The sequence below is a fragment of the Prunus avium genome, chromosome 6 (assembly GCF_965620075.1).
Source record: "Prunus avium chromosome 6, drPruAviu1.hap1.1, whole genome shotgun sequence".
Lineage (NCBI taxonomy): Eukaryota > Viridiplantae > Streptophyta > Magnoliopsida > Rosales > Rosaceae > Prunus > Prunus avium.
The window spans coordinates 37401142-37426932 of record NC_142289.1 but is presented as its reverse complement, the minus strand read 5'-3'; the positions used below and the strand labels follow the sequence as shown (position 1 = coordinate 37426932).

Genomic DNA, 25791 nt, shown 5'->3' with positions numbered 1-25791 from the left:
TGAAGTAAAACGTAGTCACCTCATCACTGTTGCCTTTATAATTTTATTTAAAATCCAATTTGCCTAAGCCAGTAAGCCTTTCAACAACTTGATCGTGCATATTGGTCGTAAGCTAAAGTACATTAAAATAGCCCAAAAGCCAAGAAGAACAAGAGAGAGTGAATGTTACTTCTCAAATATTGAATTAACCAATCCTTCAAATGTTTTCTGTGATGATTTTGCTGCTAACTCATCCATATGCACACACTTTTCCACACTGCCTCCTGCACAGCCAATATTTGAATCCTCATCTCATCATTTGGTTGAGCTCTCTAGCAGCTGCAGTTCTCATATGTCATCACCCAAATTCAGAATCAGTGAAACCCAGCCCCCTAGCATATATGAAGGTTATCCTCCATGCAAATGACCTTTGCTGTGCCCACAGATCTTATAGTGGCTGATTCAGTTCTTTTCCCCGGCAACAGTATTTTACTCCCCCGGTTGCAACTTGCCCCAAAGATATGTAAAACTTGTTTGAACATATTTCCAGAACCTGACCCCAGCTCAGGAAAATGAAGAACACAAATTAAGTTCTCAGGGTTTCTTGTTCAAAGGAAATTGTCTCAAATAAACCTGCAGAAGTTTTATGTGGTTAGTGACATAATTTTTCATTGAAGTGGACTTCCAGATGCACTAACCAATTAAAGTTGAAAGGTTTGCTTTACTTACAGTTATATAGCTCGGCTTAAACGAGCAGCAAATGCCCCGTCAAGGAAATGCTTTACAGGATTGGAGAAATAGAAACCATGCTCGGTTACAAAATCAGGTGGTACATATCTGCCAATAGGATCTATGCAAAAATCCTGAAAACCCAGAAATAATATTGTAAATAAAGAAAACAAAGATGCACAAGAATACATTTACAACTGTGCAGTACCACACACGGATGTACATAGTGTTCTATTTCATAGAGCACTATCACCAACTGTGCAAAATTTTCCATTTTTTTCAATCTAGTATTTAGGAAAGCTAGTCGAAAAGACCTGCTGGACTTGGGGAAGCCAATTTTTTTGTTTAATGAACATGACACTAAACATTTTAACAGAACATTCATTTTGTACTAGGTAACTTGTAAGCATTGGCTTTTGTATAGCCAAGCTCCAAAGAGAATATGCAGGTAAGTTCAACAATTTCTGCTTGGAACTCAAAAACATGAAACAGTCCCGTCTTTTTGATAAGAAAAAACTATGAAACAGTTCCTCACCCTCAAAAGAGCATAAGCTGAAAATAATAATAATAATAATAATAATAATAAGGAGTAAAGCGCTAAAAGAAAAATCAGGTTGTAGCCCTTACTGGATGCCTGAGAAGAAATGCAGCTATCCTCTCTTCATTCTCTTCTGGATCTATAGAGCAGGTACTGTATACTAAAACTCCACCAGGCTTGACCAATCTGTAAATGCACATTAAACCTTTAATACTTGAGGTAAAATTAAAAAGGAAAAATACAAGTGACAAGAAACTTATTTTCTTATGCATAAACCACGACTGCCAAAATCCAAGAAAAGGGGAGGTGGTGGTTGTAGTTCGTTACGACTATTCACGATTTTCATCTCCATTATTTATGACAGATCACTTCATTGATCAGGGTAAAAGGAGTTCACGACTTGAAGATTTTAGACCTTGAATCGATCAAAATATTATTCAGATTTTATGAACATGTTTCAAATCTATTATGAGTAAAAGCATCGCAGTTGAAGTGCAAAACTGGGAATTGTTGAACCTCAAGTGCATTAGGTTCTTTTTCATATCTATTTTTTCTTCTCTTTTTTCTTTTTTGGGTGGGGGAGACAACTAACATAAATTCTGGAGTTTTAGAATTTTTCAACTAGAAAAGAAGCTTCATGATGTTGAATAAGATGTGAGTTGAGAGAGAGAGAGAGAGGATTTGGTATTACAGGGAAGCTGCATCAAGGAGCTCATCCTGCAAATTCTTAAGCTGCTCCATATCCTCTAATTTCCTGTTCCAACGCAAGTCTGCTCTCTTCAAAATTCAGAAGGAAAAATGGCATCAAATAAATATTATATATATATATATATATATATATATATATATATATATATATATATAATTGGAACAAAAACAAAAGTACATGTGATTCTTATACAATCACCTTGGAGAGAACACCCAATCCAGAGCATGGAGCATCCAACAGAACTCTATCACACTTCATAGTATTATTGTCCTGGAGAAAAAGATAAGGAACATATAAGAAATTTCATGCCCCAAAAAACAACTCTGTACAAGGTTTGATGACTTACAGAAAAAGTACGGATATCTGCATGGATAGTGGTGATGACACCATCTACTTGGTGCAACTTAGCCGTCTCTTTGAGGATTCTCAACCGGCCTTCATTTATGTCAACTGCATGTACCATACCTGAAGTCCAATGGTAAACCTCTCCCATTAGTTATAGGTTCTCAACATCAATAGGAAAAGAAAATCAGATGGTCTAACATCGTCATCATTTCAAGATTAAATTTATCAATACAAGAATAAGACTTCTATACTTTCTTACACAAAATGTTATAATACAGATGATGGATACCTTGGCCACTCAAAAGGGATGCCATGTAAAGAGTCTTTCCTCCAGGAGCAGCACAACAATCAACAATGCTTTCACCCGGTTGAGGATCTACAACAGAAACTACCAGACCTGCAACAAGATTGCACTATATAATTTGAGGAGATACCAATATAAAGGTCCAACAACATTGAATTGGAAAATATATTGGATTTCTGTATTCAGACAGTTCCAAAAAAGTAGAATACAGCTCAAGCAGAACGCATAAATTTTCCTATGCATGCATGAAAGCATGGACAAATGTTATTCTTTCAAGAAATCATTTGATAGGCAAGTGGCACATGCTTGGAAAACAAAAACAATATAATAAAACAAGGAAAAAACTGAAAATGTGTAAAACAAAAACAATTTGATTGTTAAACCAATCTACCAATTACTCAAGTATCTTGCTTTAACTAAAATCAAGAGGAAACTGACCTGCACTCTCATCCTGAACTGAGCATAAACCTTCTTTCAATAGCCCAGCTTGTATGACCATCTGAATCAGCAAAATTTAGGTACTTATGACCTTTAGTAGCTCTCCAAAAAGTACAGAGCTTCCCATAGAAACTTTAGAATTGTAAATAAAATAAAACAAAAGTAGCTAGTTGTACAAATGCTTGCACTTTAACTTATTCTTCAAAACAAGAAAATACAAAATAACATCTCAAAGTATTGTCTGTAGAAAATATAGCAGAATAGGATGGTACTCCGTACAGAAAAAATTTACCCACTGAAACGAACTGCAAATTTAACTCATACCTGCAACCCTGTTTTCATACGGACAAAATCATTCAAATAAAAAGAGAGCTCGTGCGGAACCTGAAGTTCAAGAAAAGAAAATTAGAAAGCATATCTGGGGATAGAGGCTTGGCCAATATAATATATTCTGTGTGTTGAGAGAGAGAGAGAAAGGAGGGGTGGTCCATTTTAAAGAACCTTCAACATCACCAAACTAGAAACTGAAAAGGATAATCAAGAACCTTTAACACATCAAGCTTCGTCACAAGGTCAGCTCTTGAAACACCTTTCCCACTGTTTGCCCTGTCATTAGCACCAGAAAACGGTAATCATGATATTCATGTTCCTAGAAGGAAAATAGAAAGGAAAGAAACTAGAAACCTTAAGCTGAAACTAGGATCGCTGTTATTCCACATCATTAATCTAATTGCTTCTTCTTGTCCAAGATGCTTTGTCCACCGCCTTACCATCCACTGGAAAATGAAAGTATTGAAAATAAGGAAGGGCGAAGATGAAAAAAACTATCAAGGCCAGCTATTTGATACTCAAGTTTTGATTCCACCAGAGGTAGAATTAAATGTTAAGTTTCATGGAGATCTGCAATTATTTTCAGCTTTGAATGCTTTGGAGTGAATTGTTGTGGTAATATATCTATCATTGACAATAATCCCTCAAACCAGTAGGTGATTACTTTCTATTTTCTAGCTCCACGGTGGTCCCATGAACCTGATTATCCTTTACCAGTATTCAAAAGAAGTATGAACAACATTACAATTATAAACTTACAACTGGATGAGAGTGCAGAGTGGCAAGAGCACGTGCTTGTGTGCGATCATCACCCTCCAATTTGGGTAGAGGAAGAGAGCTATTTTCCTGAAAACCCAAATTTGAAGACATTAAATAAATATGTCAATGTAATTACATGATTATATTATACCATAAAACTAAAATAATGCCTCACCATATGAAGAACAAGCTTCCGGAGAATTGCATTGACCATGTTGCCAGCACCATGTCTAAGGGCAACTTTTGCAAGCCTCACATTCTGCAGTTTTTTACAACAACTATGGATTTAGAAAACTAATGCAATTACATACAATGTTAAAGAGAACATTTAGAACTTGTTACATAAACTGGGGAAAAGACTCAAGTAGCACTAGAGCCAATATTGACTACATGTCAAACCCAACTTGACAAAAATTTGGAGCAACCAAACTATTTGAACCCCATTCATGGTGAATACTATCTCATCTTTGAGCCAAAATCAGAATTTCTCCCTTATCAGAATGGTAAGATCAAGATGACAATTGAGGCTTCTGGAAAACTCTCCAGCAGCCGAAATAGATTGAGGAAAAATAGGAGAATTTGAAAAGAGAAAATAAAATTACCTCATCTACAACAGCATATGGTGGCATTTCCAGCTTAATAATCTCATAGAAACCAATCCGGAGAATCTAAATACACAGGCAGATAACACCAAAATTAGCTACTTGGTCACCAGGAAAGTAAAGTCACAATCGCCAACATTTCTAAAAGTAACTAGATAATTAATTGCATATCCTATAACTGGAGTTCTCACCACCGATGCAATTAAAAAATAGGTCCATCTCATTAAACTACAGAAAAACATCTACATAAATTAAAGACATTCCATGGAACTCCTTCCAACACAGTGAGACAAGTGCAAAAGATTCTAGCTACTTGCATAAAAGAATGGGTCATATTGTTGTAATTTGTATATCACTCACCAGACACCTAAACAGTTGAAACTTGAAAGTGCATGTAATAAATATGTGAGTGTGAAATACCTGCAAAAGAAGTGGTTCCATCCTGGTAAATGTGTTTGCATCATGACACAGTGAACTAATCAAATGATCAAGATATCTCTTCCAGCGGATTGTACCTCCAACAATATCAGTGACCTATACAGTTGAATTTTAAAAAAAATGGCAAAAGAAAAGAAAAAAGAGAAATATTCAAGTATGGCTTCAATCCCATCATAATGATAACTTCAAGAAATTAATATATTAACCATATCCCACTTTCACCTAGGCTATATTTGGCTTACACACACTCACAGCTATACCTGTTCCAAATACTGAAGTGAAATCTTTTACTAGTGATATTCTAATAAACAAACATAAAGTGCACAAATTAGATAATAGGAAGGGAGAGATAACCAATCTAAGATCACGATCCTCTAAATCCCGTGTGCGAAACCCAAGAGTTCTTCCTACATATCCCATCTCATTTGCACCAGAACCCTTGCCTTTCTCATTGAGAAGATCAGCAAAAGCACCTCCCATCTCTATTCTCATCAATCTCACTGCAGAAACTGAGCAAAAGCAAAAACAAATCCGCATTAAGAAATTAACATTAAAAAAAAATCAGGGCATGTCATCCTCTTGTGTACAAATATAAGCACGGTTAAACCAACCACTAAGCAAATCAGCAAAAAATGCATATAAAGGAAACCTCATAATCCAAAACTCATTAAACATTGACACACACACACACACACACACACACACACATACACATAGAGGTGCAAAATTACCAGCTCTGTGAGGAGAAATCTCCAAATTCACCTTCTGGGTTTTGTGTGAGGGATTCAAATTACCTATAAAGTAACACACTTTTTAGTGACAGCATCAAGAACTCACTGTAGCATCAATTTGGAACCAATTCACACTCCCAAACTAGTTTCCACTAAGTTAACAATAAAGACGAGAACTTTTGAACGCCACACTAAGCTAGCAAATGTAGGCTCTGTCTTCTACCAAGAGTCTCAAATCATAATCCATACTTTTCTTCTTTTCTCAGCATTTTCTACGGAAATGAACAGAAAATTTCACCTTTCCTAGGAGCAGAAATGGATGTCTTTGTTCTCTTATCCAACTCCAGGGACTTAGAAGAAAAAGAACTTCTGTTGGTCTCCGCAGAGAGAAGCACACGGAGAGAGAGCACGTGTGCCATGGTGTTGTGTGCTATGTCTCTGAACTCCCTCTCCTTCCCCCTCTTGTAACGGTAAGGCAATTGGATAAAACTTAATTTGTTGAAATAAATAAATAAAAAATGGGGAAAAACAATTAACAAAAAAAATATCACATTATCTATGTAAAGGGTATAGCCGCTCGGCTATACAATTTATAAAAAAAGGATTATTCACAGCAATGGTCCCTCAACTATACCCCAAGTTACACTTTGGTCCCTCAACTCAAATATTAGTTGCAGAGGTCACTCAATTAGGTGTTTTGTTGCACCGTTAGTCCTACCGTCAAGTCTAACGGTAGGGACTAATGGTGCAACACAACACCTAATTGAGTGACCAAAATGTAACTCCGAATATAGTTGAGAGATCATTGCTACAAATAATTTTAACTAAAAAGTCACATTTGCCCATCAATAATCTAAGAGATGCTTGCCACATCATCATTTTAAACAGAAAAGTAACATACTTGACAGTAGGACTAACGGTGCAACAAAACACCTAATTGAGTGACCTCTGCAACTAATATTTGAGTTGAGTGACCAAAGTGTAACTTGGGGTATAGTTGTGCCTATAAAAAAAAAGACCCCAGTAAAGCCCAGCGGCTATAATCTTTTTTTAAAAAAAATCCCGTGTATAGCCGGCCGGCTATACTATTTTTAATAATAAAAAGGTAGTATAGCAGACCGGCTATACAAAACCGTTAAAAAAATCCGAGTATAGCCGCGCGGCTATACTGTTAAAAAGGGAAAAAGGACCCGCCTGCGCCGATGCTGCTTCGCCACGTGTCAAAAATAGTATAGCCGACCGGCTATACAATTTTTTGTAAAAAACCGTAGTATAGCCGAGTAGCTATACTATTTTTATAAATAAAAAACCCCGGGTATAGCCGGGCGGCTATACTATTTATTTTTAAAAAAAACCTGCCTGCTTCTAGCGCCCGATTCGCCACGTGTCAAACGAGTATAGCCGACCGGCTATACTATATTTTATAGCAAAACCGTGGTATAGCCGCACGGCTATACTATTTATTAAAAAACAATTAAAAGAAAATGACCCTTCTAATTGCATTAGTTTATACTTTACAGATATTAATTTACTAGTTTCGACATCTCCAAAGCAAATATTGAAGAGAGAGAAATTTCACATTAAGTCAATTTGAGAGTTCAATTTTTTCTTCTTCTTTATTTTTTAGGAATTTTTTCCTTTGGTCTATCTCGTTCTCTCAAGAGGTACTAAATTATGTTACTGCATACATTATTTGTTATAGAGAATTGCATGCTGAGTTGGAGTATTATTGGTAATTGCTTCACATTTCAAACAACACTTTACATGAAGAATACTACCACATCGCTTACTACTATACCCATAAATCTTTGTTTGGAATTGTTGTTCTGGTTGGCAAAGAGATTGCAAAATCACCATCTTGCATTTTTATTACAAGTAAGAAATAATCTTAGCCTCTCACATTCTTTCATAGTTAGTAAAATATGGAACGGGAAAAATATGAATTAGTGTGTCAAAAACAGTATAGCCATGTGGCTATACTGTTTTTTATAATAAAAAAAGGGTCGAATACTACCACCTCACTTTCGACTGTACCTATAAATCTTTGTTTGAAATTGTTACGCAAAGAGATTGCAAAATCACCATCTTGCATTTTTATTACAACAAGTAAGAAATAATCTTAGCCTTTCATATTCTTTCATGGTTAGTAAAATACAGAACGGGAAAAATATGAATAAAATCCTCTCACATTCTTTCATTGTAGTTTCCGTTTCTTTCATCATGGTTTTGCGGGGCAATTTTTGTTTCTACTAAATTAGTTTTTGTTTTTGTTTGCAGTTTTTTTGTGTGCATTTTTTCGTTTTTGTTTACATCATTGATATCTACATTGTATTTTTTTTGCAGTTTTTGGGTGAATCTGTGTTGAAATTAATTTTTTTGGTCTTTGGCCTTTGGCTTTATGCTAATTAGGTGAAATTGTATTCCTATTTAAACTATATAGTGTTTTAAAATGAAAGCTCCCTTTCTTTTATCAATTAAAAAAATAATAAATAAATTATGAGGAATACTTTATTTTTACGAAATTGGGCCTCGGTTTTTATTGGGCTACGTTACTTGTGCAGGAATCATGTTTGGGCCTGTTTTATAAGATTAGGGGTAGAAGCGTAAAAGTACAAGAAGAGACTATCCAAGTTGAAGGTTTTTGAGGCTAATTGAATTGGACCCCACGAAAGGAATAACCGACTTTAATTGCCTACTCCTTTTTTCCTTTTCACTTTTTTCATTTTGGTGATGAAGAGGAAAAGATGTTTTAGGAATATGTTTCCTCAAAGTATCAAGAAACTTGTGGTTTGGTTTATAAAGTTATGCATTTTTAATTGATAGGTATGATTTCTTTTTGGTTAAGTTAGGCACATCTAATTCACAACTAGGCATAGATAGTGGGATTTCAAGATTCTTCCAAACTCCAAACAAAAACAAAAAAAAACAACATTTCAGATATTTTATATTGTCAAGCTGAAAACACATAATTATTATAAAAAATAAATTAAAATAATCTCATGCCCTCCAAATGTCACCACTATTAAAGTCTTAATTGGGTTTTTGATTTATTGGTCTTGGAAAAAAGTTTGTCAACTGTCCACACTCTTTACTTCACAATTAAGAAAGTCACAAAAAGGCCAAAACAAAACATGCACACGGTGCTTTCAATTTGACAATGCAAACTTTATTGGCAGCAACATCTATATTTTTAGGCCACTCTACGAAGCCAGTTACAATAAATAAATCAATTGTTGCTTGCAAGATTCATAAGACGGTTTCGAATCTGAGACTACATGTATGCATGTCAGTGTTTTTTTTTTACTAAGCCAGATCTCGTTGTCAATGCTCATATATTAATAATTGAACTCTTGTTGTAATTATGGGTTTTAGTGAATTGCCACCATAGCTAGATTCAAAATTTTGTGCAGTTCATATGGCATAAAGCTTCACTAATAATGTTTCCATGCCATATAGTATTATTCATTGTGTACTTTATAGTATAAATGATTGTACACTAGTGGCAAAGTTGTTTTTATATTAACTTTGTATTCACTAATTTGAAAAATATGGCAAAGTTATAAATAAATAAAAAGTACACATTGGTAGTTTTACTTGTTTGATCATTGGATGATAATAAGTGTAAAAACTTTTGTTTACACATAAAAAATTATTTAATGTATAGACGTAACAACGAGATTCAAACTATTATCGTGAATACACAGATGAATATTTATATTACATCATAAACTCTAACACATGTATAAAACCTTACAAAGAATCAATCTTTTTGAAGCTAGAGGCCATTCTCCATTTAACCAACAATTTTTTTTTTGGGCTTGAATTTAAGGGACACTTGGTTTGAAGGAGCAATTTAGGATACAAACTTTTCTGGACTTCTACTAGTGTTCATGCACTGTGTAAATTTATATTATATAGCTTAATTCATTTCGCCGGTTAATATTTAGAAACTTAAGTATTTAATTATAGGATATTCCAACAAAAAAGTATTAAATTATATTTTTTCTTTTTGGTTACAACTTAATTATATATTTTATCCAACAGAAAAAAAAAGTTTATTTTGTTTTTTTATTTATTTATCTCCTCCCATTATCTCTCTCTGTGTCTCTTTTATTTTCCCATTTTCCTGTAATTTTCTCTTCCCTCATATATATACGACACTCTCTGCTTCTTCTCAGTTATTTATTTCTTCTCCAATTCTCTGCTTCTTTTTCTCTCTCTGTGCGATCTCATCAAAACCCTAATCTTGATCGCAGAAAAGCTGAAATTTCATCTGATTACTCTAGAAAAATCAAGTTTGACGATCCGATCATCGTGAAATTGCCTGAACCGAACCTTACTCAGTTCAATTTCCTATACACTTAATAGTTGCCTCAGAATTTTCGTTTCCCCAATTCAGTCTCTGCTCGTCGATCAATTCTTGGATTTTTGGGGATTGATCGGCTTTTATTTCAAAGAGGTTTTGATTCGTGCAATGCTTTCAGTTCCAATATGAAGTTAAAGAGGAGGAGGGCGGTTGAAGTGGTCAGTATATTTCTATCAATGGAACCGATTTTCATTGTTTTCTACATACTTGCACATGTTATATATGTACATGAATAAAGTAATGTTTTTCTCTATATTTTAATTTTGATAAGTCGATGGTTTTGTGTTATGTTTTTTTTCCCATTTATTTTGATTTATTTCTCTTAGTTGTTTAAGTTATGATGCTATCTTAGTGAGTGGAACTCTCTTATGCAATTGCTTATTTGGCTGGTTTTGGGCATCAATTTGCTATGTTTTCTTTGGTTTTTAAATAGGTATGGATACAACTTAAAAAGATAGGAATTTTTTTCTTTCTCTTATTAAATTGTTTATACAATTTGGAGTACAAGAATGTAAAATATTCAGTACATTTATGTTACGCACGATAAAATTTTACTTAGGGAGTTGAGTCACTGTGCTTACCTGAAAGAGTTAGATAGAAATGGTGAGTGTGTGAATGATCATAACTTTCACTATAAGCATCTAATTGAATATGGTGCTCTGAAGATTTTCAGGGATTCAACTTTGTTACGCTTATCATTTGTTGGGGGCAATAGGAGTGAACTTAACCATTTCATGCTGAGGGTCATTAAGGTTGATCCAGTCATCCCAATCGTTTCTTTAGAGGCACTACACAGTGTGGCACCATTAACACCATAACTTGTGCCCTTTGGGAAACTTTTTCCACTGCCTCAATTTCTGACACTAGGTTCAATGTTGTTTATTTTCTGTACTTAGAATTGGACACTGTTACCAAAGTAAGAGGGGCTAAGGTGCGGTAAAACAAAGTATCTCTAGGATACAGTCTTGTTTGCACTACCTTGTATGTGCCTTTCTCACTGTTTGCACTATGTTGTATGTGCATTTCTCACTGTTTGCACTACATTGTATGTCCCTTCCTCATTATCTTTGGAGAACTTATTGTTTACAAATGATTCATCCATTTCTGGTATTTTATGTGTATATGCTGGTTGGGTACTAATTTCATATACAGGAATTTGGCGATTCTGCAAGTACTGACAATTATTATTACTTTTTGTTTGGCCATGTTTTTTCTCAGCCTCCAAAAATTAGATCCTTCATCAATAGTGTCACTGCTGTTCCACTTGAGAATATAGAGGGACCTCTAAAAGGTTTTGTCTGGGAGTTTGATAAGGTGGTTTTTATAACCTTTACCTGTTACATTGATACGGTTATTTATATGCAGTTTGACTTATGTGCTTTTATTTTGGGTGCAGGGAGATTTCCATCATTGGGTTGATCTTTTCAACCATTTCGATTCATTTTTTGAGAAGCACATAAAATCCAGGAAGGATTTGCAGGTCGAGGATAATTTTCTAGACTCTGATCCTCCTTTTCCAAGAGAAGCTGTTCTTCAAGTTCTCCGTGTCATAAGGATAATTTTGGAGAACTGCACAAATAAGCACTTCTATAGTTCTTACGAGGTAAAAATTTCACCACTCACCTTCTCAGTTATTGTTGAGTAATTTTCAGTTGTTTAGGATTAGTTAGTCTGCTTTAGAATTTTTATAACTTATACATATTATTATACCATTATTGCTTTCTGGGGTTACTAAAGACAAACATCTGCCCACCTTTTATATTTGAGGTGAAGGCTTATTGAGTTGAGTTGCAATGATTGATCATCGTGCATTTCATTGCGTTATTCCTTCATCTTTTCTTTAGCCAATTCAATTAGTTTTAATTTCTTTCTTCTTTTGCCCATTCATTAGTTTTATGTCATCTTTGTTTCCATATGTTATTGCAGCAGCATCTTTCATCTCTGCTTGCTTGCACTGATGCGGATGTGGTTGAGGCTTGCCTGCAGACTTTAGCTGCTTTTTTAAAGAAAACAGTTGGAAAGTATTCCATTAGAGATGCTGCACTAAATTCAAAGTTATTCGCTCTTGCACAAGGTTGGGGGGGAAAAGAAGAGGGTCTTGGATTAATTGCTTGTGCAATACAGAATGGTTGTGGCTCTATTGCTTATGAGTTAGGTTGCACCCTTCATTTTGAGTTCTATGCATCGAATGATTCAACAGATGACATCCCTGCCACCCAAGGTTTACAAATCATTCATTTACCTAACATCAACACTCATCCAGAGGCAGATCTTGAGCTTTTGAGTAAATTAATTGCCGAGTACAATGTACCCTCTAGTTTAAGATTTTCTTTATTGACAAGATTGCGGTTTGCAAGGGCTTTTGGTTCTTTAGCTACCCGCCAGCAGTATGCATGCATTCGCTTATATGCCTTCATAGTTCTCGTTCAAGCAAATAGTGATGCTGACGACCTTGTTTCTTTCTTCAACACTGAACCTGAGTTTGTCAATGAATTAGTGTCGTTGTTGAGCTTTGAAGATGTGGTTCTTGAGAAAATTCGAATTCTATGTCTTCTTTCATTGGTTGCTCTATGTCAAGATCGGTCCCGACAGCCTACTGTTTTGACTGCTGTCACATCGGGTGGGCAACGTGGAATCCTATCCAGTCTCATGCAGAAGGCCATTGATTCTGTCATCAGTGATACATCAAAGTGGTCTGTTGTTTTTGCTGAGGCTCTATTATCTCTTGTCACAGTTTTGGTTTCATCATCATCAGGTTGTTCAGCCATGCGTGAAGCTGGTTTTATCCCCACCCTTCTGCCTTTGCTTAAAGATACAAACCCACAGCACCTTCATCTGGTCAGCACATCTGTGCATATTTTAGAAGCTTTTATGGATTACAGTAATCCAGCTGCTGCATTGTTTCGGGATTTGGGTGGTTTAGATGATACCATCTCTCGCCTTCATGTGGAAGTGTCTCATGTAGAAAATGGCTCAAAGCAACAAGATGAAGATTCTGAGATCATTGGGAGGAGTGCTCAATTAGTTGCAGGGACTTCCACAGAGCTAGACAACATGCAGCCTTTGTATTCAGAACCACTAGTTTCCTATCACCGACGTTTGCTGATGAAAGCTTTACTGCGTGCTATATCCCTTGGAACTTATGCCCCAGGGAATACTGCCCGTGTTTATGGCTCAGAGGAGAGTCTATTGCCACAATGCTTATGCATAATATTTAAAAGGGCAAAAGATTTTGGTGGTGGGGTGTTTTCACTTGCAGCCACTGTCATGAGTGATTTAATTCACAAAGATCCTACCTGTTTTCCGGTCTTAGATGCAGCAGGCCTTCCTTCTGCTTTCTTGGATGCTATAATGGATGGTGTTCTTTGCTCTGCTGAAGCCATTACATGCATACCACAGTGTCTAGATGCCCTTTGCATAAATACTAATAATGGGCTTGAGGCTGTGAAAGAGCGAAATGCTATGAGGTGCTTTGTGAAGATATTTACTTCAAGAACCTATCTGCGTGCCCTTACCAGTGATACACCCAGCTCCTTATCTAGTGGATTGGATGAATTAATGCGCCATGCTTCCTCATTGCGTGGGCCTGGAGTGGATATGCTGATTGAGATCTTAAATGCAATTTCAAAAATTGGACATGGGGTTGATGCTTCGTACATCTCAACTGATCCTTTGTCCTCTTCTACTCCTGTTCCAATGGAAACTGATGGTGAAGAGAGGAACTTGGTCCTGTCTGATGGAGGGGAATCATCCAAAATGGATAGTTCAGAGCAGACTGCCGAACCATCCTCTGATTCTTTAACAGGGAATGTTGAATTATTCCTTCCTGATTGTGTCAGCAATGCTGCACGTCTTCTTGAAACAATACTTCAGAATGGTGACACATGCCGTATATTTGTGGAGAAGAAAGGAGTTGAAGCTGTCCTGCAGTTATTTACCTTGCCTTTAATGCCTCTTTCTGTTTCAGTTGGCCAGAGTATTTCTGTTGCATTTAAGAACTTCTCACCACAACATTCTGCTTCTTTGGCTCGGGCAGTGTGTTCATTCTTGAGAGAGCATCTGAAATCAACAAATGAACTCTTAGTTTCAGTTGGAGGGACTCAACTTGCTGTGGTGGAATCTGCAAAGCAAACTAAAGTTTTGAAACATCTTTCCAGTCTTGAAGGTATTCTGTCTCTGTCTAATGTTCTGTTGAAAGGGACGACTACAGTGGTGTCTGAACTGGGTGCAGCAGATGCTGATGTATTGAAAGATCTTGGGAGTGCATACAGAGAAATCATTTGGCAGATATCTCTGTGTAACGATGTCAAGTCAGATGAGAAGATCAGTGCTGAACAAGAACCAGAGAGTGCTGAGGCAGCTCCGTCTAATGCGTCTGGAAGAGAGAGTGATGATGATGCAAATATTCCAATGGTGAGATATATGAATCCAGTTTCTATTAGGAATCAGCCCTTGTGGGGCGGAGAACGCGAGTTTCTTTCAGTTGTTCGTTCTGGTGAAGGTTTGCACCGTCGTAGTCGACATGGGTTTACACGCATAAGGGGTGGAAGGACAGGCCGTCATTTGGAGGCTTTAAATGTTGATTCTGAATCTTCATCAACAGTATCGGAGACATCTACTTCCCAGGATTTAAAAAAGAAAAGTCCTGATGTTCTTGTGATGGAAATTCTCAACAAGCTGGCTTCCACGCTACGCTCCTTCTTCACGGCTCTTGTCAAGGGGTTCACATCACCAAATCGGCGTAGAGTTGACTCAGGGTCATTGACTTTGGCTTCAAAGACTCTTGGAACTGCCCTAGCTAAAGTGTTTCTTGAGTCTCTTAGTTTCTCTGGGCATTCTACATCAGCTGGTCTTGATAGTTCACTTTCAGTCAAGTGTCGATATCTGGGAAAAGTTGTGGATGATATGGTGTCACTTACATTTGACAGCAGGCGGCGTACTTGTTATACCACAACAGTGAATAATTTCTATGTCCATGGTACCTTTAAGGAGCTGCTTACGACATTTGAAGCTACTAGTCAGTTGTTATGGACCCTACCATACTGTGTGCCAACATCAGGTATTGATCATGAAAAGACAGCTGAAGGAAGTAAACTGTCCCACAGTCCATGGCTGCTTGATACTTTACAGAGCTATTGCCGTGTGCTCGAGTATTTTGTTAATTCTTCTTTACTCTTGTCGACAACCTCTGCATCCCAGGCGCAGTTGCTTGTTCAGCCAGTTGCAGTTGGTCTGTCAATTGGGCTTTTTCCTGTGCCAAGGGACCCTGAAGTTTTTGTTCGTATGCTTCAATCTCAAGTTCTTGATGTGATACTTCCTGTCTGGAACCACCCCATGTTTCCAAATTGTAGTCCAGGTTTCATTGCTTCTATTGTCTCGCTTGTTATGCATGTATATTCTGGTGTTGGAGACGTGAAGCAGAATCGCAGTGGCATTTCCGGAAGTACAAACCAACGATTCATGCCACCACCACTTGATGAAAGTACTATTACTACCATTGTTGAGATGGGTTTTTCAAGGGCCAGAGCAGAGGATGCGCTTAGGCGGGTGGAAACAAATAGCGTTGAAATGGCCATGGAGTGGCTCTTTAGTCATCCCGAGGATCCTGTGCAGGAGGATGATGAACTGGCTCGGGCACTTGCTCTTTCACTAGGAAATTCATCAGACGCATCTAAAGCTGATAGTGTTGACAAGTCTGTGGATGTGCTGGCAGAAGAGGGTTGTGTGAAAGCTCCCCCTGTTGACGATATCCTTGCGGCGTCGGTTAAGTTGTTTCAGAGTAGTGATACCATGGCATTCCCATTGACAGATTTGCTTGTGACACTTGGCAATCGGAACAAAGGTGAAGACCGACCAAGAGTTGTATCTTATCTAATTCAGCAGCTAAAGAACTGTCCATTAGATTTTTCTAAGGATACCAGTGCATTGAGTATGGTATCACATGTTATAGCATTGCTTCTTTCTGAGGATGGAAGCACAAGGGAAACTGCTGCACAACATGGTATTGTGTCTGCTGCAATAGATATCTTGATGAACTTTAAGGTCAAGGATGAGTCGGGCAATGAGCTTATTGTCCCAAAATGTATCAGTGCTCTACTGCTTATCTTGGATAATATGTTGCAATCAAGGCCCAAAATTTCTGAAAACGTTGAAGATACTCAGACAGGGTCTCTGCCTGAATCTGGAGAGCATGCGTCCTTGTCAATCCCTGCATCAGATACAGAGAAAAAACAGGCTACAGATACCCATGAAAAAGATTCTGCCACGGCATTTGAGAAAATATTGGGGAAGTCTACTGGTTATTTGACTATGGAAGAATGTCATGAGGTGCTAGCAGTTGCTTGTGACTTGATAAAGCAGCATGTCCCGGCTATGATCATGCAGGCCGTTTTACAGTTATGTGCTCGCTTGACGAAAACTCATTCTCTATCTTTACAGTTCCTTGAAAATGGAGGCTTGGCAGCTCTTTTTGGCCTTCCAAGAAGTTGTTTTTTCCCTGGATATGACACTGTTGCATCTGCTATAGTTCGCCATCTCCTTGAAGATCCGCAAACACTTCAAACAGCAATGGAATTGGAGATTCGTCAAGCCCTGAGTGGCAACAGGCATGGTGGGCGTACTTCTTCAAGGACATTTTTGACATCAATGGCACCTGTGATCTCAAGAGATCCTGTGGTTTTTATGAAAGCTGCTGCTGCAGTTTGTCAGTTGGAGACGTCAGGAGGTAGGACCTTCGTTGTGTTACTGAAGGAAAAAGAGAAGGAAAAGGAAAAATCTAAAGTATCAGCTGTTGAGGCTGGATTATCTTCCAACGAATGTGTACGGATTCCTGAAAATAAGCTACATGATGGATCAGGTAAATGCTCAAAAAATCACAAAAAGATCCCTGCCAATCTCACTCAAGTGATAGATCAGCTTCTTGAAATAGTCTTGAAATACCATTTCCCAAAGAGCCAGGAGGACTGTGTGAATAACCTATCTGCTATGGAGGTTGATGAGCCTGCCACAAAGGTAAAGGGTAAATCAAAGGTTGATGAGACAAGGAAGTTGGAGTCTGAATCTGAAAGATCTGCAGGGTTGGCCAAGGTAACCTTTGTTCTCAAGTTACTGAGTGATATTCTTCTGATGTATGTACATGCCGTTGGGGTTATACTTAAACGGGATTTGGAAATGACTCATTTGCGGGGATCTAATCAACTGGATGGTCCTGGACTTGGTGGTATACTTCACCACGTAATTCATCGGTTGCTTCCGCTCACCATAGATAAATCTGCTGGACCTGATGAATGGAGAGACAAGTTGTCTGAAAAAGCTTCTTGGTTTCTGGTAGTTCTGTGTGGTCGTTCCAGTGAAGGGCGCAGACGAGTAATTAATGAACTTGTTAAAGCTTTATCCTCATTTTCTAACTTGGATTCTAGTTCCACTAAGAGCATCTTATTGCCGGATAAAAGGGTTTATGCTTTTGTTGATTTGGTGTATTCTATTTTGTCAAAAAACTCATCATCCAGCAACTTACCTGGTTCCGGGTTTTCACCAGACATAGCGAAAAGCATGATAGATGGGGGAATGATTCAGTGTCTGACTGGTATCCTTCGTGTGATTGATTTGGACCATCCTGATGCTCCCAAAACTGTGAATTTGATACTCAAGGCTTTAGAAAGTCTAACAAGGGCTGCTAATGCTAGTGAGCAATATTTTAAATCTGATGAGACGAACAAGAAAAAATCCACAGGGTTGAATGGAAGATCTGATGATCAGGTAAATGCCGCATCAGGGGGTAATACTGTGGGGCATAATCTGAATATAAGCAATGAGCAGGATGCGACAGATGCCGTACAGACCGAACAAGTGGGTCAAGGAGCTTCTCAAAGTGAGGGTAATCCTGATTCAAATCCAAACCAGTTGGTGGAACAGGACATGAGAATAGATGTTGAAGGACCACTAGCTTCCAATCCACCTATGGAGCTTGGGATGGATTTTATGCGTGAAGAGATGGATGGTAATGTATTACACAACACTGATCAAATTGAGATGACTTTCCGTGTTGAGAATAGGGCAGATGATGATATGGGTGATGAAGATGATGACATGGGTGATGATGGTGAGGATGATGAGGATGATGATGAGGGAGAGGATGAGGATGAGGATATAGCAGAAGATGGTGGTGGTATGATGTCTCTTGCTGATACTGATGTGGAAGACCATGATGATACTGGCTTGGGAGATGATTACAATGATGAGATGATTGATGAAGACGATGACGATTTTCATGAGAATCGTGTCATAGAGGTGAGATGGAGGGAAGCCCTTGATGGGCTTGATCATCTGCAGGTACTTGGACAGCCTGGAGCTGCAAGTGGTCTCATTGATGTTGCTGCTGAACCTTTTGAAGGGGTTAACGTGGATGACCTGTTTGGTCTACGAAGGCCGTTAGGTTTTGATCGCCGCCGTCAGACGAGTAGGTCTTCCTTTGAGCGAACTGTTACAGAAGCAAATGGCTTTCAACATCCTCTGCTTTTAAGACCTTCCCAGTCTGGGGATTTGGTCTCAATGTGGTCAGCAGGTGGAAATTCATCCCGGGATTTAGAAGCCCTGTCATCAGGGAGCTTTGATGTAGCTCATTTCTACATGTTTGATGCTCCTGTTCTTCCATATGATCATGTACCAAGCAATCTTTTTGGTGACCGTTTGGGTGGTGCAGCACCCCCACCTTTGACTGATTATTCTGTAGGTATGGACTCATTGCAGTTATCAGGACGAAGAGCACCAGGTGATGGTCGATGGACTGATGATGGCCAGCCTCAAGCAGGTCCTCAAGCAGCTGCTATTGCACAGGCAGTGGAGGGACAGTTTATATCTGAATTACGAAGTATTGCTCCTGCTGATATCCCTGCTGAACGACAGTCCCAGAACTCCGGAGTGCAGGAGAAACAGCCAGATCACCCTCCTTTAAATGATAGTCAAGTAGCAGCAGAGAATGATGACAGCAGCCATCAACAAAATGAAGATCAACGTCAAGACAGAGGTGGTGAAACAACACATCAAATTATCTCAAGTTCTGAGAGTGTTCCCTGCCAAGAACAAGTCAATCCAGAATCTGTTGGTTCCGAGGTACCTGAACCAATGTCAATTCAGCCACCTTCACTGAACAGTACACCAAATGATAGCATGGACACTGGTGATGGGAATGGTGCTGCTGGTGAGCAACTCGGGTCAGTTCCAGAGTTAGTCAGTGCTGATTTGCAATTGGAAGGGGGTTCTGAAGTTCCTTCTAATGTACATGATGTTACGGTGGAGGCCGTGGGTTGTGATGGATCCTCAAGAACAGAGGGCCAGGTTGGTAATGTGTCGGCAAGTTTCGGCTTCGAAGCACCTAATCCAGGTGATTCTCATACTTCTTCGGTGCCAACAAATGTTGATGTTGATATGAATTGCATTGATGAAGTAAATCAAACAGGCCATCCCATGCCTGCTTTTGAAAATGTTACAGATGAGCCATCAAGTCAAAACACATTGGTTGCTCCAGAAGCTAATCAGGCTGAACCAGTTAGTTTGGATAATGAGGCTCCTGGTGCTAATGCAATTGATCCGACCTTCCTGGAGGCTCTGCCTGAAGATTTGAGGGCTGAAGTTCTTGCTTCACAGCAAGCTCAGCCTGTTCAACCTCCATCTTATGCACCACCTTCTGTGGATGACATTGATCCTGAGTTTTTAGCTGCCCTTCCTCCAGATATCCAAGCAGAAGTTTTGACTCAACAAAGAGCACAAAGGGTTACACAGCAGGCTGAGGGACAACCAGTTGACATGGACAATGCTTCGATAATTGCTACTTTTCCTGCTGATTTACGTGAAGAGGTTTCCATCTGGAACTGCATCTTTTCATGACCTTGATTGTGGTGATTGTTTGTCTTAATATGTAGTAATCCTGTATTTTCCGTTTATCCAGGTACTTTTAACTTCTTCAGAAGCTGTTCTGTCTGCATTGCCTTCTCCATTACTTGCAGAAGCCCAAATGCTAAGAGATCGAGCAATGAGTCATTATCAGGCTCGCAGTCTTTTTGGAAGCAGCCACAGGATAAATAATCGGAGAAATGGATTGGGTTTTGACCGGCAGACAGTAATCGACAGGGGTGTTGGAGTCACAATTGGTCGGAGGGCAGTTTCTGCTCTTGCGGACAGCTTGAAGGTTAAGGAAATTGAAGGAGAGCCGCTTCTGGATGCTAATGCTTTGAAAGCCTTAATTAGGCTTCTACGACTAGCCCAGGTAAATACATATTCTAATTATGGGAATTGGAGTATCACACTTGCTAGCTAGATTTTTTTTTGGAAGTACTTAGCTGCCAAACTGGTAACGTGCGGACATGAATTCACACATAAAATCATTTATTTGAATTATATTCTGCTAACATGGTGGATTTGTTTTGGTTTGTGTGTTTAGCCCCTTGGTAAAGGACTCTTGCAGAGGCTCTTGTTAAACTTGTGCACCCATAGTGTTACAAGAGCAATCTTAGTTCATCTTTTGCTCAATATGATCAGACCTGAGGCTGAAGGCTCAGTCAGTGGACTAGCAACTATTAATTCCCAAAGGCTTTACGGTTGCAATTCAAATGTTGTTTATGGTCGATCACAGTTGTTGGATGGTAATCATCTGATGCGGCAATAATTATCTACATGATTTTTTTATTTTTGAACTATGAATTTATATGTTCTATTTTCATTTTGAACAGGTCTTCCTCCCTTGGTGTTGCGTCGAATTCTTGAGATATTGACATATTTGGCTACAAATCATTCTGCTGTGGCAAATATGTTGTTCTACTTTGACTTCTCAGGCGTTCCTGAACCATTAAGTTCTATCCATATGGAAACCAAGAAGGATAAAGGCAAGGAGAAAATGGGAGAGGGAGGATATTCATCAAAAATTTCTGGAAACACCCAGGACGTGAATGTTCCCCTGATATTGTTCCTAAAACTCCTGAACCGGCCTCATTTTTTACATGGCACTGCTCATCTTGAGCAGGTACAACCTTTTTTAATTTATCATGAACCAGTTTTTGAATGACCCCAAGCAGAATGTTGTTTGTTAATTTTGTCTATACAATTATAAGGGTTAAGTCTCTTGTTTGGTGTCCACCTCCATTCTACCTCAACTGTACCTGAGAGATTATCTAAATTTAAGATTCAATGTGTTTGAGTGTAATTCAATTGTTTAAAATGTCTAACTCATCACCCATTATGGACCAAACCCCGTACCCGCTCCTTAACTATTTTGCTCTTATTAAAAGTTTCTAAATAATTAAGATGGCATATGGTAGATGACTTGCGTCTTGCTTGCCATATTTCTTGGTGTAACCTGGAGTCATAATTTGATTATTTAATTTTAAAATCATACCTTGCTATCTATCCAATATTTTTAAAATTCAGTTCAATCTTATGGTTTGTTTTGTGCTACAGGTCATGGGCCTGCTTCAGGTTGTTGTTTATACCTCAGCTTCAAAATTAGAGGGTCGTTCTCAATCTGAAAGGGTAGATGGGAATTCTCAAAATCTAGCCATAAATGAAGCTTCAGGAGATGGTCAAAAGGGTCCTGCTTTGGAACAAGAATCTGATCATGGGGATAAGCCTATTAGTGGTCAATCATCAACTTCAGATGGAAAGAGGAGTACAGATACTTATAATATTTTCTTGAAGCTGCCAGAATCTGATCTGCACAACCTTTGCAGCCTTCTTGGTCGTGAGGGGTATTATTAGTTCTCTAATTCTTAGTTGCAATGTGTGCGCAATTGTTTAGCTTTTGACTGTTGTGCTTTATTTGAGTAGTTGCTCCTTAATTTGTTACGTGCATTTCCTTTACATGCATATTATACCAGCCTGCTCTCCTTTGTGCTGCTATGTGAAGTATGTTGTAAATGAGCATCTAATCTCGTTTGTTTACTTGATTAGGCTTTCAGATAAAGTTTATATGCTTGCTGGTGAGGTCCTGAAGAAGTTGGCTTCAGTTGCAGCTGCCCATCGAAATTTTTTTATCTCAGAGCTTTCAGAACTAGCTCAAGGGTTGAGTGCATCAGCTGTTGGGGAGCTTGTCACCCTCCGAAATACACAGATGTTGGGTTTGAGTGCTGGGTCTATGGCTGGGCCAGCAATCTTACGTGTATTACAAGCACTTTGCTCACTTACTTCACCTAGGGCTAGTGAGAATTCAGGACTGGAGAATGATGCGGAGCAGGAGGAGCGTGCCACCATGCGGAAGCTAAATGTTGCACTTGGGCCATTGTGGCAAGAATTGAGCAACTGTATAAGTGCGACTGAAACACATCTGGGTCAGAGCTCTTTCTGTCCAACCATGTCTACTATAAATATTGGGGACCATGTACAGGGTTCTTCTTCTTCGTCTCCTCTCCCTCCTGGAACCCAGAGACTCCTGCCTTTTATGGAGGCATTTTTTGTTTTGTGTGAAAAGCTACAAGCAAACCTCTCTGTTACGCAGCAAGATAATGCGAATGTGACTGCAAGAGAAGTCAAAGAATCTGCTGGAAACTCAGATCCTTCAACTGCTCAGTGCCACAGTTGTGGGGATTCTCAGAGAAAACTTGATGGTGCTGTCACATTTACAAGGTTCGCTGAGAAGCATCGCCGGCTTTTGAATGCCTTTATCAGACAGAATCCAGGTTTGTTGGAGAAATCCCTTACTATGATGCTGGAGGCACCAAGGCTAATTGATTTTGACAACAAGAGAGCATATTTCCGGTCAAGAATTAGGCAACAACATGAGCAACATCTCTCTGGTCCACTGAGAATAAGTGTTCGCCGGGCTTATGTTTTGGAGGACTCTTACAATCAGTTGCGCATGCGGCCTAATCAGGACATGAAGGGACGATTGAATGTTCAATTCCAAGGGGAAGAGGGTATTGATGCTGGCGGTCTGACACGAGAGTGGTATCAATTACTATCACGGGTTATCTTTGACAAGGGTGCATTGCTTTTCACCACTGTAGGAAACAATGCAACTTTCCAGCCAAACCCTAATTCTGTCTACCAGACGGAACATCTTTCTTACTTTAAATTTGTGGGCCGTGTGGTAATTTTTCTGGACCATTGGATGAGTTTTTGAGACTTGTTTTATGATCTTTCGGTGTCTGTGTAAGATTTCTCTTTAATTTTTTTCTGGTGTGATTTTATTCAGGTTGCAAAGGCACTTTTTGATGGGCAACTTTTGGATGTTTATTTCACTCGATCCTTCTACAAGCACATACTTGATGTAAAGGTGACTTACCATGATATAGAGGCTGTGGATCCTGATTACTACAAGAATTTGAAGTGGATGCTGGAGGTTAGTGAGATTTTGAGCACAATCTGATTTTTTTTATAAAATCTTTCAGAGTTGGATGGGGCTGGGTTTGGTTTTAGGTTTATATCTTGTTAACTGATTGAATGTATGCGTCAGTCATTCAGAAATTCTCTTTGCTGCTGGTTTTTCTGCATGGATTAGGACTTTATTAAGTTTTTGTTTCTCTTTATGCTTTTTTTCCCCTCCAGAATGATGTGAGTGATATACCTGACCTGACGTTTAGCATGGATGCGGATGAAGAAAAACATATCCTTTATGAGAAAAACCAGGTATTTGAATTGTCAACTTCTGATTGATATGTGAGTTTTATTATTTCTTTTCTTTATTTTTGAAAGCACTTTGTTTTTTTATTTAGTTGTTTAGTCTTGCTTAAATGTCAATTGATTCTTATTTAACTTTCATTATACTTTTGAGTTCATGGGTTTGACTAATGTTTTTTCCTTTTTTGTTGTGTTGTTTGGTTTGTGTTTTCCTTTTTTGTTTTTCATCCTCTTCTTGAAAAGGTTACTGATTATGAGCTCAAACCGGGAGGAAGAAATATTAGGGTTACAGAAGAAACTAAGCACGAGTATGTTGACCTCGTAGCTGAACACATCTTGACAAATGCTATCCGTCCTCAAATTACTTCTTTCCTGGACGGGTTCAATGACTTGGTCCCGAGTGAGCTTATATCTATTTTTAACGATAAGGAGCTTGAGCTACTTATCAGTGGTCTTCCAGAGATTGATTGTGAGTTGCCTTTTATATGAGCTTATTTAATAGATAGTCTTCTTTTGCTTCTCTTGAGGTATCTGAATGGTGCATTGGCCTTGCAGTGGATGATTTGAAGGCCAACACTGAGTATACTGGCTACACGGTAGCATCTAGTGTTGTTGAATGGTTTTGGGAGGTGGTTAGAGGTTTCAACAAGGAAGACATGGCAAGACTGCTGCAATTTGTGACTGGAACATCAAAGGTAATGAGAGGTTTTTGTTTTTTTTGGGTAGCAGCAAGGGCTTTTGTATTCCTGTTTTCTGTTGATGCATGAGCCCCAAAACAGGATTGTGAGTTTTTCTGAATGGATACATTTTATGTTAGTGGAGCTAATGTATTTGTGGTTTTTCAGGTTCCGTTGGAGGGTTTCAGGGCTTTGCAAGGTATCTCTGGTGCTCAGAGATTTCAGATTCACAAGGCATATGGAGCTCCTGACAGGCTGCCCTCTGCTCATACATGGTTAGTATAAACATGGTTTTTGTGCGCATCTTACTGGGAACGAAATATATTTTTCTGCCCCCTTACATGCTTGTCAAGCTTGATGTTTCTAATGGATTCCTATGTGATCTCCAGCTTTAATCAACTAGACCTTCCTGAGTACACCTCCAAAGAACAGCTTCATGAACGGTTGATGCTTGCTATTCATGAAGCTAGTGAAGGATTTGGCTTTGGTTAACAGAAAGAACCTCAGCTGATATTGTTGCCCCAGCACACCAGTCATTGCGCTTATAGTTACCATGTACATGTCAGTCCTTTTCCTTTTTTTATTTATTCCGAATTCCTTTGTTAATCTTTTCTATCCTTTAGTTTATTCAAGTTAAGATAATTTGTGATTTTCCTCTGGTCTCTCTATAACTGTAGTGATGGTTGAACTGCTAACTAATCATCCGTATTGCATGTACACACATCTGACTTATTATTGAGTATTTCACTCTTCTTCTTCTTTGTGCAGATGAAAGATCCGAACCGAAGCTTCCGGAATTATAGCAACTTTGATGGATTTTGTGAAGAACTCTGAAAGCATTATCTATTTTTTGGAGGCCGGAGAGCAAAGCTTTTATCAACTATATACAGCAGATGATCATTATACTTTTGCTGACTCATGTTGGCTCCTCAGTGACAATGGCTTGAAAATTTGAAATTCTTTCTGTGGATTCTTACAATGTCCGAAAATTGGGGAGTCGTACAGATGATGGGGGATAGAAAATCTCTTTTGTTGTTTATATTAGATTTATTTCTATGTTATGAGTTTATGGCCAAACTGCCTTAGATTAGTCAGTTTCACTTTCTCTGACCTGAATGTTGGTAATAAGCCTAGGGAATATGTATATTGTAATTCCAGACGGATGCTTTTGGGTTTAAATTAAAGGCGAGAAAGTGATTCAAATTTTGCCCTTCATTTTTATTTATATTTCTTTCTTTCTT

At 38.5% G+C, this 25791-nt stretch overlaps 2 protein-coding genes across 7 annotated transcripts; one reads left to right on the top strand and one right to left on the bottom strand.

The window, feature by feature from the left end:
* On the bottom strand, window positions 1–6378 carry LOC110760117 (NOL1/NOP2/sun family protein / antitermination NusB domain-containing protein). 2 transcript variants are annotated; one of them, XM_021962308.2, is made up of 18 exons: window positions 6201–6377; window positions 5903–5965; window positions 5526–5680; window positions 5154–5267; window positions 4734–4799; window positions 4307–4390; window positions 4132–4218; window positions 3727–3818; window positions 3588–3648; window positions 3367–3426; window positions 3043–3103; window positions 2590–2697; window positions 2302–2420; window positions 2154–2225; window positions 1938–2023; window positions 1336–1432; window positions 709–842; window positions 1–612 (listed from the first exon to the last, which is right to left on the bottom strand). In XM_021962308.2, exons 1-17 carry the CDS (start codon window positions 6319–6321, stop codon window positions 711–713), a joined length of 1578 nt encoding a protein of 525 aa, XP_021818000.2. In that variant the 5' UTR covers window positions 6322–6377; the 3' UTR covers window positions 1–612; window positions 709–710. The 2 variants fall into 2 exon arrangements, 1 of the variants encoding a protein (XP_021818000.2); XR_015836279.1 differs by lacking the exons at window positions 1–612; window positions 709–842 and having other exon boundaries at window positions 1938–2016; window positions 6201–6378.
* Window positions 6379–10052: 3674 nt separating this feature from the next.
* Window positions 10053–25765, top strand: UPL1 (LOW protein: E3 ubiquitin ligase-like protein). 5 transcript variants are annotated; one of them, XM_021962395.2, is made up of 17 exons: window positions 10053–10426; window positions 11487–11582; window positions 11665–11871; window positions 12195–19650; window positions 19759–20123; window positions 20215–20532; window positions 20707–20908; window positions 20996–21285; window positions 21720–22006; window positions 22209–23343; window positions 23449–23595; window positions 23802–23882; window positions 24117–24342; window positions 24429–24568; window positions 24719–24825; window positions 24940–25111; window positions 25319–25765. In XM_021962395.2, the coding sequence occupies exons 1-16, from the start codon at window positions 10394–10396 to the stop codon at window positions 25040–25042; spliced, it is 11193 nt and encodes a 3730-aa protein (XP_021818087.2). In that variant the 5' UTR covers window positions 10053–10393; the 3' UTR covers window positions 25043–25111; window positions 25319–25765. The 5 variants fall into 5 exon arrangements, with proteins under 5 accessions (XP_021818087.2, XP_021818086.2, XP_021818085.2 ...); XM_021962394.2 differs by having other exon boundaries at window positions 19726–20123; XM_021962393.2 differs by having other exon boundaries at window positions 12198–20123.
* The last annotated feature ends 26 nt before the right edge of the window (window positions 25766–25791 follow it).